At 41.5% G+C, this 16,134-nt stretch overlaps 1 protein-coding gene across 1 annotated transcript in view; it reads left to right on the top strand.

Moving 5' to 3' along the window:
* Window positions 1-16,134, top strand: part of LOC134815752 (acetyl-CoA carboxylase-like) — a 59,906-nt gene that overhangs the window by 22,481 nt on the left and 21,291 nt on the right. The window contains 6 exon segments of the mRNA XM_063824330.1: window positions 3,259-3,417; window positions 5,050-5,271; window positions 5,526-5,773; window positions 6,688-6,961; window positions 13,795-13,837; window positions 13,840-13,932. Coding sequence (XP_063680400.1) covers window positions 3,259-3,417; window positions 5,050-5,271; window positions 5,526-5,773; window positions 6,688-6,961; window positions 13,795-13,837; window positions 13,840-13,932 — 1,039 coding nt within the window.

The following is a 16,134-nucleotide window of genomic DNA, read 5'->3' as shown; positions in this document are numbered from 1 at the left end:
CTCCTCCTCCTCCTCCTCCTCAGTTCTCCTCAGTCCTCCTTCTCATTTCTCCTAAGTCCTCCTCCTGAGTCCTCCTCCTGAGTCCTCCTCCTCTTCCTTCTGAGTCCTCCTCCTGAGTCCTCCTGAGTCCTCCTCCTCCCTCTCAGTCATCCTCCTCAGTCATCCTCCTCAGCCATCCTCCCCAGCCATCCTCCTTAGCCATCCTCCTCAGTACTCCTCAGTCCTCCTCCTTCTCAGTCATCGTCAGTCCTCCTCCACAGTCCTCCTCAGTCCTCCTCCTCCTCCTGGGTCCTCCTCCTCCTCCTCCTCCTGGGTCCTCCTGGGTCTTCCTGATCTTCCCCAGTCCTCTTCCTCCTCTCCTCCTCAGTCCTCCTCCTACTCTTCCTCCTCGTCCTCAGTCCTCCTCATCAGTCCTCAACAGTTCTCCTCCTCCCCAGTCCTCCTCCTCCTCCTGGGGCCTTTTCCTGGGTCCTCCTCCTGGGTCCTCTTCAGTCCTCCTCCTTCTCAGTCCTCCTCGTGCCTCCTCCTGAGTCCTCCTCCTCCTCAGTCATCCTCCTCAGTTCTCCTCCTCCTCCTCCTAGGTCCTCCTTCTGGGTCCTCCTCCTCCTCCTCCTCCTGGGTCTTCCTGATCCTTCTCCTCCCTCTCAGTCATCCTCCTGGGTCTTCCTGATCCTTCTCCTCCCTCTCAGTCATCCTCCTCAGTCATCCTCCTCAGTCATCCTCCTCAGCCATCCTCCTCAGCCATCCTTCTCAGCCATCCTCCCCAGTCCTCTTCCTCCTCCCCTCCTCAGTCCTCCTCCTACTCTTCCTCCCCGTCCTCAGTCCTCCTCATCAGTCCTCAACAGTTCTCCTCCTCCCCAGTCCTCCTCCTCCTCCTGGGGCCTTTTCCTGGGTCCTCCTCCTGGGTCCTCCTCCTGGGTCCTCCTCCTCGTGGGTCCTCCTTCTCCTCCTCAGTCCTTCTCCTCCTCCTCCTCAGTCCTCTTCCTCCTCTTCCTCCTCCTCCTCCCTCTCAGTCATCCTCCTCAGCCATCCTCCTCCTCCTCAGTCATCCTCCTCAGTTCTCCTCCTCCTCCTCCTAGGTCCTCCTTCTGGGTCCTCCTCCTCCTCCTCCTCCTGGGTCTTCCTGATCCTTCTCCTCCCTCTCAGTCATCCTCCCCAGTCCTCTCCCAGTCCCCCTCCTTCTCCTCCTCCTATTCAGTCCTCCTCCTCCTCCTCCTCCTCAGTTCTCCTCAGTCCTCCTTCTCATTTCTCCTAAGTCCTCCTCCTGAGTCCTCCTCCTGAGTCCTCCTCCTCTTCCTTCTGAGTCCTCCTCCCGAGTCCTCCTCCTCCCTCTCAGTCATCCTCCTCTGTCATCCTCCTCAGCCATCCTCCCCAGCCATCCTCCTCAGCCATCCTCCTCAGTACTCCTCAGTCCTCCTCCTTCTCAGTCATCGTCAGTCCTCCGCCACAGTCCTCCTCAGTCCTCCTCCTCCTCCTGGGTCCTCCTCCTCCTCCTCCTCCTGGGTCCTCCTGGGTCTTCCTGATCTTCCCCAGTCCTCTTCCTCCTCCCCTCCTCAGTCCTCCTCCTACTCTTCCTCCTCGTCCTCAGTCCTCCTCATCAGTCCTCAACAGTTCTCCTCCTCCTCAGTCCTCCTCCTACTCTTCCTCCTCGTCCTCAGTCCTCCTCGTCAGTCCTCAACAGTTCTCCTCCTCCCCAGTCCTCCTCCTCCTCCTGGGGCCTTTTCCTGGGTCCTCCTCCTGGGTCCTCCTCAGTCCTCCTCCTTCTCAGTCCTCCTCGTGCCTCCTCCTGAGTCCTCCTCCTCCTGAGTCATCCTCCTCAGTTCTCCTCCTCCTCCTCCTAGGTCCTCCTTCTGGGTCCTCCTCCTCCTCCTCCTCCTGGGTCTTCCTGATCCTTCTCCTCCCACTCAGTCATCCTCCTCAGTCATCCTCCTCAGTCATCCTCCTCAGCCATCCTCCTCAGCCATCCTTCTCAGCCATCCTCCCCAGTCCTCTTCCTCCTCCCCTCCTCAGTCCTCCTCCTACTCTTCCTCCCCGTCCTCAGTCCTCCTCATCAGTCCTCAACAGTTCTCCTCCTCCCCAGTCCTCCTCCTCCTCCTGGGACCTTTTCCTGGGTCCTCCTCCTGGGTCCTCCTCCTGGGTCCTCCTCCTCCTGGGTCCTCCTTCTCCTCCTCAGTCCTTCTCCTCCTCCTCCTCAGTCCTCTTCCTCCTCTTCCTCCTCCTCCTCCCTCTCAGTCATCCTCCTCAGCCATCCTCCTCCTCCTCAGTCATCCTCCTCAGTTCTCCTCCTCCTCCTCCTAGGTCCTCCTTCTGGGTCCTCCTCCTCCTCCTCCTCCTGGGTCTTCCTGATCCTTCTCCTCCCTCTCAGTCATCCTCCTCAGTCATCCTCCTCAGCCATCCTCCTCAGCCATCCTTCTCAGCCATCCTCCTCAGTACTCTTCAGTCCTCAAAATGTTTGTCCGCTAATGTCCACCAATGTCCGCTAATGTCCACCAATGTCCATCCAAGTCCGTCCGAGTCCGCCAATGTCCGTCCGAGTCCGCCAATGTCCGTCCGTGTCCGCCAATGTCCCAAAAAACACGTCCGTTGTCTCATAGAATCCAAAAAGGACAGGACATAGGCGGACATAGACGGACATGACACCCCCCCCAATATGTCTTGTAAGGTATTGTCCCACCAGTAATCCCTGAGCTCTGACTACGTTAATATGTATCTCTCTCTCTCTCTCTCTTTCTCTCTCTCTCTCTCTCTGTCTCTCTCTCTCTCTCTGTCTCTCTGTCTCTCTGTCTCTCTCTCTCTCTGTCTCTCTGTCTCTCTGTCTCTGTCTCTGTCTCTCTGTCTCTCTCTCTCTCTCTCTCTCTCTCTCTCTCTCTCTCTCTCTCTCTCTCTCTCTCTCTCTCTCTCTCTCTCTCTCTCTCTCTCTCTCTCTCTCTCTCACTCTCTCTCTCTCTCTCTCTCTCTCTCTCTCTCTCTCTCTCTCTCTCTCTCTCTCTCTCTCTCTCTCTCTCTCTCTCTCTCTCTCTGTCTCTGTCTCTGTCTCTGTCTCTGTCTCTGTCTCTCTCTCTCTCTGTCTCTCTATCTCTGTCTCTGTCTCTCTCTCTCTGTCTCTGTCTCTCTCTCTCTCTCTCTCTCTCTCTCTCTCTCTCTCTCTCTCTCTCTCTCTCTCTCTCTCTCTCTCTCTCTCTCTCTCTCTCTCTCTCTCTATCTCTCTCTCTCTCTCTGTTAATATAATATGTATCATTGCAATGAATATATTGTCAGGTGATATTCTCCCACGCCAACCTGGAGAACAAGAACCAGCTGGTACTGGAGCTGCTGGAGGAGGTCACTAAAAACGGCAACAAACTCTCAATACTGACGGACGAACTGAAGTCCATCCTGGAGGATCTGGCTAATCTAGCCGGCCCCGAATACCATCAGGTAAAATTAATTATAAATAAACGTGAATTTTTCATATAATTATTGTTAGGAAAATAGCGGCACTTAAGTAATATGTATGACTTGTACTTGTAGACAACGACATCGCTGTGTCAAAACAAAAATGCGATTTAAATGAAATTTAGATATTATAATGAACTGTAAAAAACCGAAAATGAACGACCATTTACGACCTTAAGTGCCCAACATTATCCCTGAAAACGATTATTATGAACGACGCGATGGTCATTGGTCACCGGACCCCATCTGTTTTGATACTACTAGAAGGTGCTGATATTTATTATCATGAACAGACAAACGTTTATAATTATATCTCCGTAAAACTGGTCCAGTAGTTTTGCAAATTAATCAAAGATCGGTATTAAATATGACCGTGTTTATTTGATGAATGATGAACCTGCTGAAGATTAATAAGAAGTTTTTGTATGGTGACCTGTGTTGCATACTGCGGCTAAATTAACTACTGCGTCGCAACATAACAAGCGAAAATCTTTCATATTTATTTCAAAACAACTCGCGTCCACGAACCGAGGCCTAACTGTATTTTATTTTCTTTGCATTAATTTTAGCATGCATTAACATTATTGTTGAGTGTTTGAAATTTCCAGAAATCACGTATTGTTATTTTTAGTGAAAGGTAGATCGTAAACTTTTCGATGTAGCTGCCTATAACGTAAAAATATAAATCTGCTGTTAGATTAGTGTATAATTTATTCATTTTTTTAAATCATTAAATTAAACAACTTGCTTAGTCAAAAATCGTATGCAACATATTTAATTCATTATCAAAAGAATCAAAATCATACAATCTTTTCTAGAGGAATAGGGACACTCTTCTTTAAAAAATAGAATGTATCAAGTATTCTAGGCGACAAACTATTCGTCTAATTGTCATTCACTTTATTTATTGAACTAATTTTGTTACGATTTTGACGCAGGAGTTTGAATTTGATGATTTGAATCAATAATTCATACACTAATCTTGCCTCAAATTTACCTTTTTACGTTTTGAAATTTCGATTTAAATCTTTTTAGAACATGAATAATGAATATGATCAGTGATCACAGTCAGTAACATCGAAACGTTGACATCAGAAAATATGAACATCTAGATGAATCATCCAGACCATAAAGACTGAGAATAAAGAAATGGTTTATATGGTAATTTGCCCTGGTGCATGGCCAGCCGAACATAATATGCCCGCTATAAGTAATAGTAAGTTAAGTTAGCGGTTCCAATCTTGACGGTACATCTAGTATTGAATTGCAGAATATTGCGACGAACCATGAATTAATATAACCGAAACTTATTCGCTCGAACAGCTGACTTGATTAGCTAGTAATCTCTGATAGAACTTATGCTACCTATCTTTATTTATTACGGCAATCTTCCAATAACATCATGATCAAACCAGCTACAAGTCGATAAAACGTAAGAGCTCAGGTAAAACCGTGACATTCAGCACGGTTTGCTCAGTACCTGATTTTAACATCTCAAGTCTGCAGGTGTCGCTTGCCAAATAATCATCCTGGTACTAAATTGATTCCAGCTCTAAACGACATCACACCTGTGGTATTATTGAGATTATCTAACTAATCGCCTCCCCACCCCAGGTGTCACTGAAAGCCAGACAGTTCCTCATCACAGCTCACCAGCCCTCCTACGAAATGAGATATAATCAGATCGAGAGTATCTTCCTGGCTGCAGCAAACACTGAGGACCACATCTGCCAAGCTAAATATCACCAGCTCATCACTACAAGTATCATGATGTTTGATGTTCTGCCCTGTCTTTTCTACCACACCAACACTTTCGTTAAACAAGCTGCTCTGGAGGTAACGTTTATAGGAACTTTGCTGTGTGAATTCTTGAAATTCCCCCGTGCCGTATCATTAAGATTTACTGTTGCATGAAATTTGAAACGGTGGAGACCGATACTCGGAACTCACAGTGACGTTTTCCAGGCAACCACACATTACCCAATTAGGACCGCCCTCGTACTAACACTCATATCTGACGTATCTATAATTCGGTTGAACAAGATAACACTCTTATCTCAACCCCAGTTCCACTCCCAAACCTCCCCCAGGTGTACATGAGGCGCTCCTACATTGCCTATACGATAACTAACGTAGCTCAGCTGGGGCTCCCTGATGGTACCCCCATGGTCGAGTGGAAGTTCTATCTGCCTACTTCTCATCCCAACGCTATGATGGCTAAATCCGCTGTTTCAAATCACTCCATGAAGAGGTCCGGAACTATGCCGAAAATTATGAGCATCTCGGAGGATCTGGCTAACTTTGGGAGAATTCAGGAGGTGGGAGGCCAGCATGAGAGGTAAATAGTTGGAACATTGCCAAGTTGACCGTTTAGTGGGATGCGAATCGGGCACTGTTTGTGTTTATTGTTGTATTTCAACCAATTCCGATATCTGTTCGACGTCGATGATAAAATGGCTTTTGACAGAAGTAACAATCTAAAAATTCTAGTTATGGCCTATAATTGAAATAAACGACATCAAAAAATACTGGGACCAGGAATCGTGAAACTCACTGACAACGAATAGTGAAATTCATTGACAAAGTAACAATTTGACTGTTCAACCAACTGTAACAAACTGTAACAAATTGTGACATTGATTTTAGAACTCCGACAAGTCCGTTATCTGAGACAAAAGTGTACGTGACAGACCCACTTGCCCTGACACTCTCGTTCAAACACGTGATGATTTGCTGTGGGCATTACGTAAGGTAAACAAGCCACTTCCTTTTTGTGACACTAAAAAGTAACAGTGTTACACCTGTACCTCTCCTTTTAGTTACACTGTGACACTGTGAGACTAAACGTGTATGTGTGTGTGTGTTTGTGTAGTATAACAGTACTGTACACATCGGTACTGTAAAGAGGAGGACACCGGTAATGAGAACTTTGTAATTTACTGATTTGCTGAAGCTTTGAAGGTTTACTACTTTACTAGGGTCGCAACAATGGAACGACTGTTAATATACTAATAAGACCCGAACTCGAAACAACTAACGTGGCCGCTCCATGCTAATGCATGCCAGCCCGGCCCTGGCCCTTCATACAAACAGCATTGTAACATTGTAACCTCTCCAAATTAATGTATTAGGCGATAAGTGTAACCCTGTTTCCTAACTTATTAAAATTCTGAAAACTACAAAATTACGCATCCTACGTGGTTACCGGCTAACCCTTCACTTTCCAAACCTTAACAACTACTCTCCGTTCAGACTGGGAGTAATGGCTGCCTTCTCCTCTTACGAGCACCTAGCTGACAACTTCGACTCTCTGATGAGACGGTACGCGGAGTACACTACTGGCCAGCAGAACCAATCCAACCACATGGCTAACGGTCTCTCCAGCGGAGAACTGAACACCATACGAGAGGAGAAACCCTCGGAGCCAATCCACATTGTAAACGTGGTGATACAACATCCTACTAACTACGAGCTCGACCAGGATCATGACAACAAACTCTGTGCTGCGTTCATAAAGAGCAAAGAGGTGGGTGTGGCGAAGCCGTGAGGCGGGTCTTCTCAACAAATATAAATATAAACTACTGTGGTGATTGTCTGATTGGTTTGCCGTTTTTTTTACCCGACGGTCGAGCACGGCTTTCTAATAACATAGGCTCCAAGATAAGAGAGTATTAGTAGAGTAACGAGAGGGTTGAATCAACGCCCGTAGAGATAATAGTATCTGACAGTTTATTGTGACCTGATGAAATTGGTCTTAGTGAGTAGACCTGCGTCACTGCGTCAGCTCAGATCGGTTGTGACGACTTGTTGTCAATTTCATGTAGAACGATTCAACAATATAGAGGGTCAACGTCGGTGGATAATGGTACAAACATTAGATTGGGGAGTGAGGGTTCGGATAGCACTGATAGTCCAATATAATAATATTTTAGCAAATCGCGCATTCGTACGAACGACATAATTAAAGGTAAAACAATTCAAAATAGAAAGCAAATAAGAATGAACATCAAGTGTGGAACCACGGCAGAATAAAAATATAATAAAAATTGGGGGCAATTAATTATCAGTTGGCTGATTTGGCGGCTTCCTCACACTTCCTGTACATGTCAGCCGAATTTCTGCGTTCTACAGCCATAATAATTAGTGATCAAAGTCAAGAAAATTAAAACAAACTGCTCTCGGCTCAAATGAGATTTGATAAATTAACGTGGTCAAGATCGTCAAGTTGCGACCATATTTTAATTTGAAATTGTACTATCCACTGCTATAGTGCTATGTGTCTATCGCGGGCCACGACCTAGCCTCAGTGTATTCAACTCAATTCAGATGTACAGACAGCTTGATTTATACATGTTCTATCAAATAATCTCACTGCAAGTCAGCTGGATCCACCCCAATTTCAAGCCCTGTTTTAAGCCGAAAAGTCACTAGCAGAATACATAATAGGAACACAGAGCCAGATGCAGATCTAACATCTGATGGAGACTTTGTAGATGTAGAGAGCAACGAACCAGCATCGATCCCAGCCACGCTACTCTCCAAGTGTCCCTGCTTGGTAGAGTCTAAGAACCCCGTGACAATCTTATGTGTTAATTGTAGGCAGACCTTCCATTCTAACTGTGTTAACCTGGCTGGCCTCACAGTAACCTCTCTAAAGAAGCTCAGCACTTCCTGGAAGTGCCCGGACTGCTTTATCTTTCCTTACACAAGAAGATTGAAGGAGGAGGATAAATCCAAAGCCTTAACAGAATTCTTTAGCAACATTGCTAAGATATCCAAATGTAATGAGGACCTCAAAGATAGTACAACAACCATAGAGTTCTTCAACGAGCATATCAAACACCTCATACTCAAGGAGGGCGGTTTCAAAGAACACTCCAAAAAAACAGAACGATTAGTAACTGGAATTGAAGACATCACTGAAGACATAGCTGTTATCAAGGATGTACTTACGAAAGTAAAGGAGAGTGGCTCAGCTCTTGAGACAACCAGTTATTCTCTCAAACAGGAGATTGATGACCTGAAGGACTCTCTCAAAAGTATTCCTATTACAGAGCAACCTTCGACTAACAGTAGTACTTTCGACCATGTTGATAACCTGATGACTCAGATCAAAGTGCAATTGGAAAAGATCAATGATCATGTTTGTCCCTCAACGTCCACACAGAAATTTGATGAAGGTGAACTACCCAACGACAACTCTATCGTTATGACCCCTAACACTACTTCTCCTCACTTTACTGCATCTCAAATTTCTATAGACCCTGCATGTGACCCTTATATAACTTATCAGGAAGATATAGTGCCTGTTGAGCTTCACAGCGAACTTATAAAGCTGCTGGAGGACAGTAGTGCAGATTTTTCTTCGGTTGGTGGCAGCAGGGATGTCATCTACTTTGGTGAACATGGATACTGGTATACAGGAGCATATCATCAGGCAAAGGAAACTCCAGTAGAAATACAAGATCTTTTGGACTGTGTGCGTCCCTCTCTCCCCAATAGGAAGAGCTGGCTGAACTCTTGCCTTGTAACAAGATATACAGGCAACAGTAGCCATATCCCTCAGCACTGTGACAATGAGGTACTTATTGACCCTGAATCAATAATAGTCACTGTGTCTCTTGGTGAAGAACGCACAATAAAGTTCACGCATAAGTCGACTGAAAAGTCCTTAAAGCTCAAAGATGGAAGTGTGTACGTGATGTCCAGGTTGTCCCAGGAAATCTGGAATCATGGTATTGAACCCCTCGCTAATGAAGAAGATGAAGAGGAATCTGATGAGACAAATTCTGTGAGGTACAGCTTTACCTTTAGGCATATTGCGCCTTACTACAAAAATAGCACAGTTTTAATTGGGGACTCAAACACTAAATACATTCAATTTGGTAAAGATGTTGGAACTCTCGGAAAATGGGTTCCTGGTAAGCGAATGTGGGCTGCTAAAATTGATGATATTCCTTCTCCGAAAGACATAGGCCCTTATCGGAACATTGTTATACACACGGGAATCAATGATATTCGGGACAATAACAACAGACCATCTACTAGAACACTTATTGCTAAGCTTAAGAAGAAATGTAGTGAAATTCAGCAATTTTATCCTAATAGTAAAGTTCATATTAGTCTACTCTTGCCCACTAAATCACAGTTTGTTAACTCACGTATAGGGGAGTTAAACAGTTTGATTGTTGACATGGTTTATAATAGGAAAAACATGTTTATTATAGATAACTCTGTACTAGGTTCTGTTAACGGATGCATGCCTTCTAAGTATGGTAGATTCTCACGTGATGGAACACCATTGGTCAATGATGTTGTACATCTCGGAAGAGAAGGCCTGAAAATATTTTGCATGAATATAAAACGATGTATTGTACAACGTGGTGGAAGTCAGTCCACGGAAAGATTTAAAGGTGGAAATGGTGACTATAGGAGTGCCCTAAGTAGGGGTAGTAGGAGTGATATCTTACCGATATGACCTCAATAAACTTTAATATTACAAGAGAGAGATGTCCAGGTTGTGATAGCAATGTACTAAGCCATCATAAAGTCATAATATGTGAGTGTTGCGATACAATATATCATGCCAAATGTTCTGAACAGAGCTTTAAATTTGACCATGTTAAACAAATGTGGCACTGCAGTCAATGTTTCGCCTTCAAATCCCAAAGGTACAATCCTTTCAACTCAATTATTTATGACAAATATGATCCCAACACTGTAGAAAGAGACGAAGATATGGAGACTATTTCAAACATTCTAAAAGACTGTAGGTCTTATAACATGACAAATTTCAACCGGCTGTCAAAAAACATACTTAACCATAACAAGCCGTTCATATCTATTGTGTTTAACAACATTGATGGGAACGCATCTAACTTTGACAGCTTTATTACTGATATGAGTCAATATGATGAGAAATTTGCAGTTATTGCGCTAGCTGAAACAAACATTGATGAGGAAAATAAAGATCTATACAAAATTGATGGTTACAGCAGTGAGTACAACTCCAAAACTGATGGGAAAAAGAAAGGTAGTGGCCTTGGTGTATATATTGACAATAAGTACCAATACAGCCGAATCGAAAAGCTATGTAAATGCTCTGACAATCTTGAAACACTTTTTGTTGAGATCACTAACACAGAGGTTCCACAGATTGCTGGTGTTGTTTACAGGCCCCCTAGTGGTGATATTCTAGATGCACTTGCTGAGCTTGATGTTTTGATGAAATTCCTACCGTCTAATAATGTAGCCTTGACAGGTGACTTCAATGTTGATCTTTTGGCCCAGGGACGAAACATAGCCGAATTTGAACAAACTATCTACAGTAACAATTTAATCCCTTTGATATCGATTGCCACCCATGCCAAGCCGGGTTGCAACGAAAGCTTAATAGATAATATTTTAGTGAACTCTACTGAGCGTGTCTTAGGATCTGGAATTCTTGAATCCAAGATTTCCCATCATAACCCCATCTTCTGTTTCATATCGTGTAATACTAAAGAGAGTCCAAATGATGCCAAACTTAAACCTAAGTATGATTACTGTGAGTCTAATATAGAAAGCTTCCTTAATGATATCGGAAGGGATATCTACCAATCGAACTTTTCGTATGATGAGGAAGGTTTTGAAAAATTTGTCGAAACTGTCCATGAAAAAATCGAACTGAATTTCAAAGTGGACTCTACTGCTGGTTTTCAATCAAAACGCAATAGATTGATGAATCCATGGATCACTTCTGCGTTAATTAAATCTGTGTTTACTAAAGGCTTTCACTACAAGCGATGGAAGGCTTCGTGTACAAAAATCAACCCATTAGGTGAGGAAACTTTATATCTCAAGTATAAGGAGTATCGTTCTATCCTAAACAAAGCTATAAAATCTGCGAAAAAAGCCCACTATGGGAAAAAATTTGAACTTGCTAAAGGAAATATTAAAAAAACCTGGGAATTGATTAACGAACTCAGGGGTAAATCTAAAAAAGATATAAAAGCATCATTCTTAATTAATGGTAGAATTGTAACTGAACGCCGTGAGATTGCTAACGGATTTAACATCTACTTCTCGTCTATTGCTCGTACTCTTAATTCAAAAGTTCAATCTTCTGTACCATCTCGTACGGTAACTGATGGCAATTTCAATAAAAAGAAGTTTAAGCAATACCTCAAGGGCAGAGAAAGAATAGTGAACTCTTTTTTTCTCAGCCCCTGTGACGAGGAAGAGATAAGTAAAATTATTGGTAGCCTTGAAAATGGGAAGGCAAGTGATATCTCTGTTAAAGTCTTAAAAAAGAGTGTAAATTATCTGTCTGGTCATATCTCTAGATTCTTTAATTGGTTCTTGGACAATGGGGTCTTTCCAAACAAGCTTAAAACGGGCTCTATTACACCAATCTATAAAAAAGGAGACTCACGATGCCTTGATAACTATAGACCTGTTTCTACATTACCGATATTTGGAAAAATACTTGAAAAAATAATTTATAATAGGTTATATAATTACCTCAGTGCTATGAACGTGATTTATGATCGACAATTTGGTTTTAGAAAACAACACTCAACATCTCATGCCGTAAACTATTCTGTCAATAAAATACTTAATGAGATTGAACAGAAAAATCATGTAATTGGAATATTTATTGATCTAAGTAAAGCATTTGACACAATTGAGCACGATAAACTCCTGCATAAACTTGAACACTATGGAGTAAGAGGTATTGCACTAAAAACTCTTGCTAGCTATCTAACAAACCGTAGCCAAGTAACTTCTTTTCAAACTGAAAAATCGGACAAGTGTTCAGTTGAGTATGGTGTACCCCAGGGGTCAGTGTTAGGACCTCTACTATTTCTGATTTATATAAATGATATTGTGAGCTCCTCAAGCTTGGCTGAATTCGTCCTGTTTGCTGATGATACAAATATTTTTGTGATAGGTAGTTCAGCACAGGAAGCTTTTGAAAAAGCTAATCATGTAATGAAACAGGTCAGTAACTATATGGAGTCTAACAAGTTACATATAAATGCAGGGAAAAGTTGTTACATGCATTTTCAGCCAGGTTTGTCAAGAGCAACACAGACCTGTGCCAGAACACGGCCCTTTAACAGGAATCTAACGATTTTAATAGATGGCAAAAAGCTAGAAAAAGTTCAATGTACAAAGTTTCTTGGGGTGATAATAGACGAACAGCTAAGCTGGGAACCACATCTTAATCATTTATCTTTAAAGCTGAACTCCAGTATTGTATCGATTAAGAGAATTTGCAAATTCATTCCCAAATCTGAATATTTGAAACTATACAATGCTCTTTTTATGTCACATCTTAGCTATTGTATAAGTTGCTGGGGTGGGATCCCTAAACATAAGCTGAATAAAATCTTTGCAATTCAAAAACGATGTATAAGACTGCTATTTGGTAACATTCCCAATTTTGATCATAAGGAATACTATTTAACCTGTGCACGTTCAAGAACTTATAACGAACATATGGCTAGCAAGAACTACTGTCTTGAACACACTAAACCGCTATTCACTGAGCAGAAAATTATGAACCTGGAGAATCTGCACATGTACCATACATTTATGGAACTATTCAAAATTCTTAAATTTGATGTCCCCCAGTCGATTAAAGATCTTTTCAAGTTCTGTCCTAGAAATGAAAAACTTCGTCTGATTGTCCCATTACTGAGGTTGGATATCTCCCAACAGAACTTTTTGTACACCTCTACGAAAATTTGGAATGACCTCAGCCCCTATGTATTCGAAATATGTGATGCTAATGTAGATGGGATAATAATCCCGGGTTCTTCCAAGAATTCAGACTTGTCAGCCTCGTCAGGTGTTATTAAATCTAACTTTAAAAAGCACTTGCTATCCCTCCAAAATCGAGATGACCCTAATACATGGTAACTAATTTATATTATATCTCAAATTCTAAATCCGGTACGGCTCTGCACACATGATATCTCTCTCTGCCATGAAACATGGCTAACCTTTTAAACTATAACTTAAAACTTAAACCTAAACTAAAACTCAACTGGGCTCTCCTATGTCACCAAACTAAACCAATAAGTAATTTTAGATTGTTATATTTTTCTATATAGTTTATATAACAAGTATATTGACGTAGTGGATGGTTGAGGGGGTTTCAAGCACAGGTCACTCTCAAATCCTAAAGATAAGCAGTGGCCTTCGGCACTTGAAACCTCTTCAAACCTCCCCTGATATATTTATTATTGATATTGTTTGATTGTGCCGTAAAAATAAATATTTGTTTTATTAAATATTTGTTTTATTATAATCACATGTATTAATTAAACAGTGTGATACACTAACATATCTAATAATTGTTTCCGTATCCAGAGCGAACTAGTGGAACACAACATAAGAAGAGTTACATTCCTGGCCTTCAAAAAGGAAGTTATCCCTTCTTCTACACATTCCGGCACAGGCTCAACTGGGCTGAGGACAGCATCTACCGACATTTGGAGCCCGCTCTAGGTATGTACCTGTTTTGTGGTCGGTATTTTCTGGGAATCTCTACTGTGACAGTGAAGTTATTACTTTTAGGAGTGGCAAGTTATTAGTTTTTATATTTAGTTAATTTTAGCACATGTTGGCTCACTAAAAATAAAATGAATGTTCTAGATAGTATTATTGCTGTCATCAAACTGTATTAATTAAAGAAGCAACGACAGCATTTGGACCAAACATTACTGAGCTGCATAATATTTTCCAAGAATAAATATTTAAAAATGTCGTCAGATAAGTTATGATAACATTATATTCACTTAATTTCGGGATAGTTCAACCATTAAATTGTGCATTAAAGTTGCTGCCGCTAGCGTAACATGCATTCTAACTTTAAAAGTGTGAGATGCGGCGATGCAAATTTTATAAGTTTTAGTTACAAACATATTACATAAGATAAATAGCGCAGATATAAGTGCAGTTTTACAGGAATTTATCGTAACGAGATATTTGGATATTGGTAGTAATTATACGGGTATATGGCCCCCAGAATATAGGTGGCCCCCAAAATATAGGTCATGTTAGTGGATACATTTCTAACCAAGATAAGCGATACTAATGGGATCTGTTACTGCTAGGTTGGAGTAAAACATGTAACTTATGTTTCTGGATAAAAATTTTGGACCTACATGAGGTATTTTGGTATATTTGGTCATGACAGCGAAAAATTTAAACGATGTTGTCATTTTCTAGAGGGGTAAATATGGCGAAAAATTGTCATGACAAAAATCTGTCCAACACATGCCATTAAGACTACTGGTATGAGTATAAGTATTATTTTAAGCTATCTTTTCATCGAGACATCTGCAAACTGACAATTTGGAAAAAAGTTATGGCCACCACAATTTTACGGGCCCCCAGAATATAGGTCTATACGACCCCCAGAATATAGGTTGGTCAAAAACCCTGAACATGCCCAAAACCATGCTTTGGGATGCTCTACTTGTAGCTACTAGTCTCCTGAACCCACATATCAAGTTTTATCAAAATTGGATAAAAATTGGCCGAGTTATGGGATAAAAACAAAAACCATATGCCCATATTTGGGCATACGCACCAAATTTGATCGATTTTGGTCCATAAATTGGTCAAATATTAATATTTTTGAATGAAACCAACTTTATATGGAAAGTATATGCATATATTACACATTCTCTATGATTATCAGCTCAATATCTACCTAACTGTGGATTCTGTGTTCAAATAATCGCAAAAAATTAACAAAATCGCCCATATCTCAAACTGACTTCGCTCAAAACAATAGAACTCAATAGGGTTTCAATATTTTCACATGAAATTTTCAGAATCAACGTAGAATTGTCTCATGACCTTAAGTTTTGGGACAGAATTTTGAGTTAGGCCTTTAAAAAAATTGGCGGCCAAAAATGTCTGATTTACAGTCATTGAGGTGCACATTGTATTGATACAGATAAAAACAGCCCCCCTCAATCATATCTAGGGACACTCCTTCAATCTTATTAAAGTATTTAGTTAAGATCCCTACTAAATGAGTGCATGAAAGCTTTTAAACAAGTAAAATTAAAGATTTTACTCATCACGGGTATATGGCCCCCAGAATATAGGTTTTTTAAAAAAAATAGCGACCAAGATTCTGCATTTTCTCTGTCACCCTGAGCATTAAGGAATGTGGGGTAGTGATGAGAAACAGTTAAAGAACATATGCTGAAGAGATGGCATCATCAAAATGTATGAAGGTGGAGTATTTGAGGACGATTTTTGCATACCTATATTCTGGGGGCCGTAGTTTTTGATTTTTTGCTATTAAGTATACTCTAAACCATTTCAATTTAGTATCTGGAGCCATTGGCATCATCAATACAGTCTCAGCAACATATTCTGACTGCATATAACTGTCTGTGACAATTTTAGAACAACTTAGGAACAGATGTTTGGACCTATATTCTGGGGGCCCTGTTAAAAAATGGTATTTTTACAGGTGAAAAAAAAGTACACTTAAAAACCTAATAATTATTTTCAACTACCCAAGAAACATTTAAAGGGTTATTATGTACATATTTACAGCCCTAAACATGCTTAGAAGTAGTTTTAACACCTGTTTCTAAGTGCTCAAAAAACGACCTATATTCTGGGGGCCATATACCCGTAGGGTGTCCAGGGACATCCGATTTCCTAGATTTCATTTTCAAAATC

Source organism: Bolinopsis microptera, chromosome 5 (assembly GCF_026151205.1).
Source record: "Bolinopsis microptera isolate Bmic1 chromosome 5, MBARI_Bmic_1.0, whole genome shotgun sequence".
Lineage (NCBI taxonomy): Eukaryota > Metazoa > Ctenophora > Tentaculata > Lobata > Bolinopsidae > Bolinopsis > Bolinopsis microptera.
Note: the sequence above shows the minus strand (reverse complement) of the source record. Positions and strands in the feature narration are given on the sequence as shown.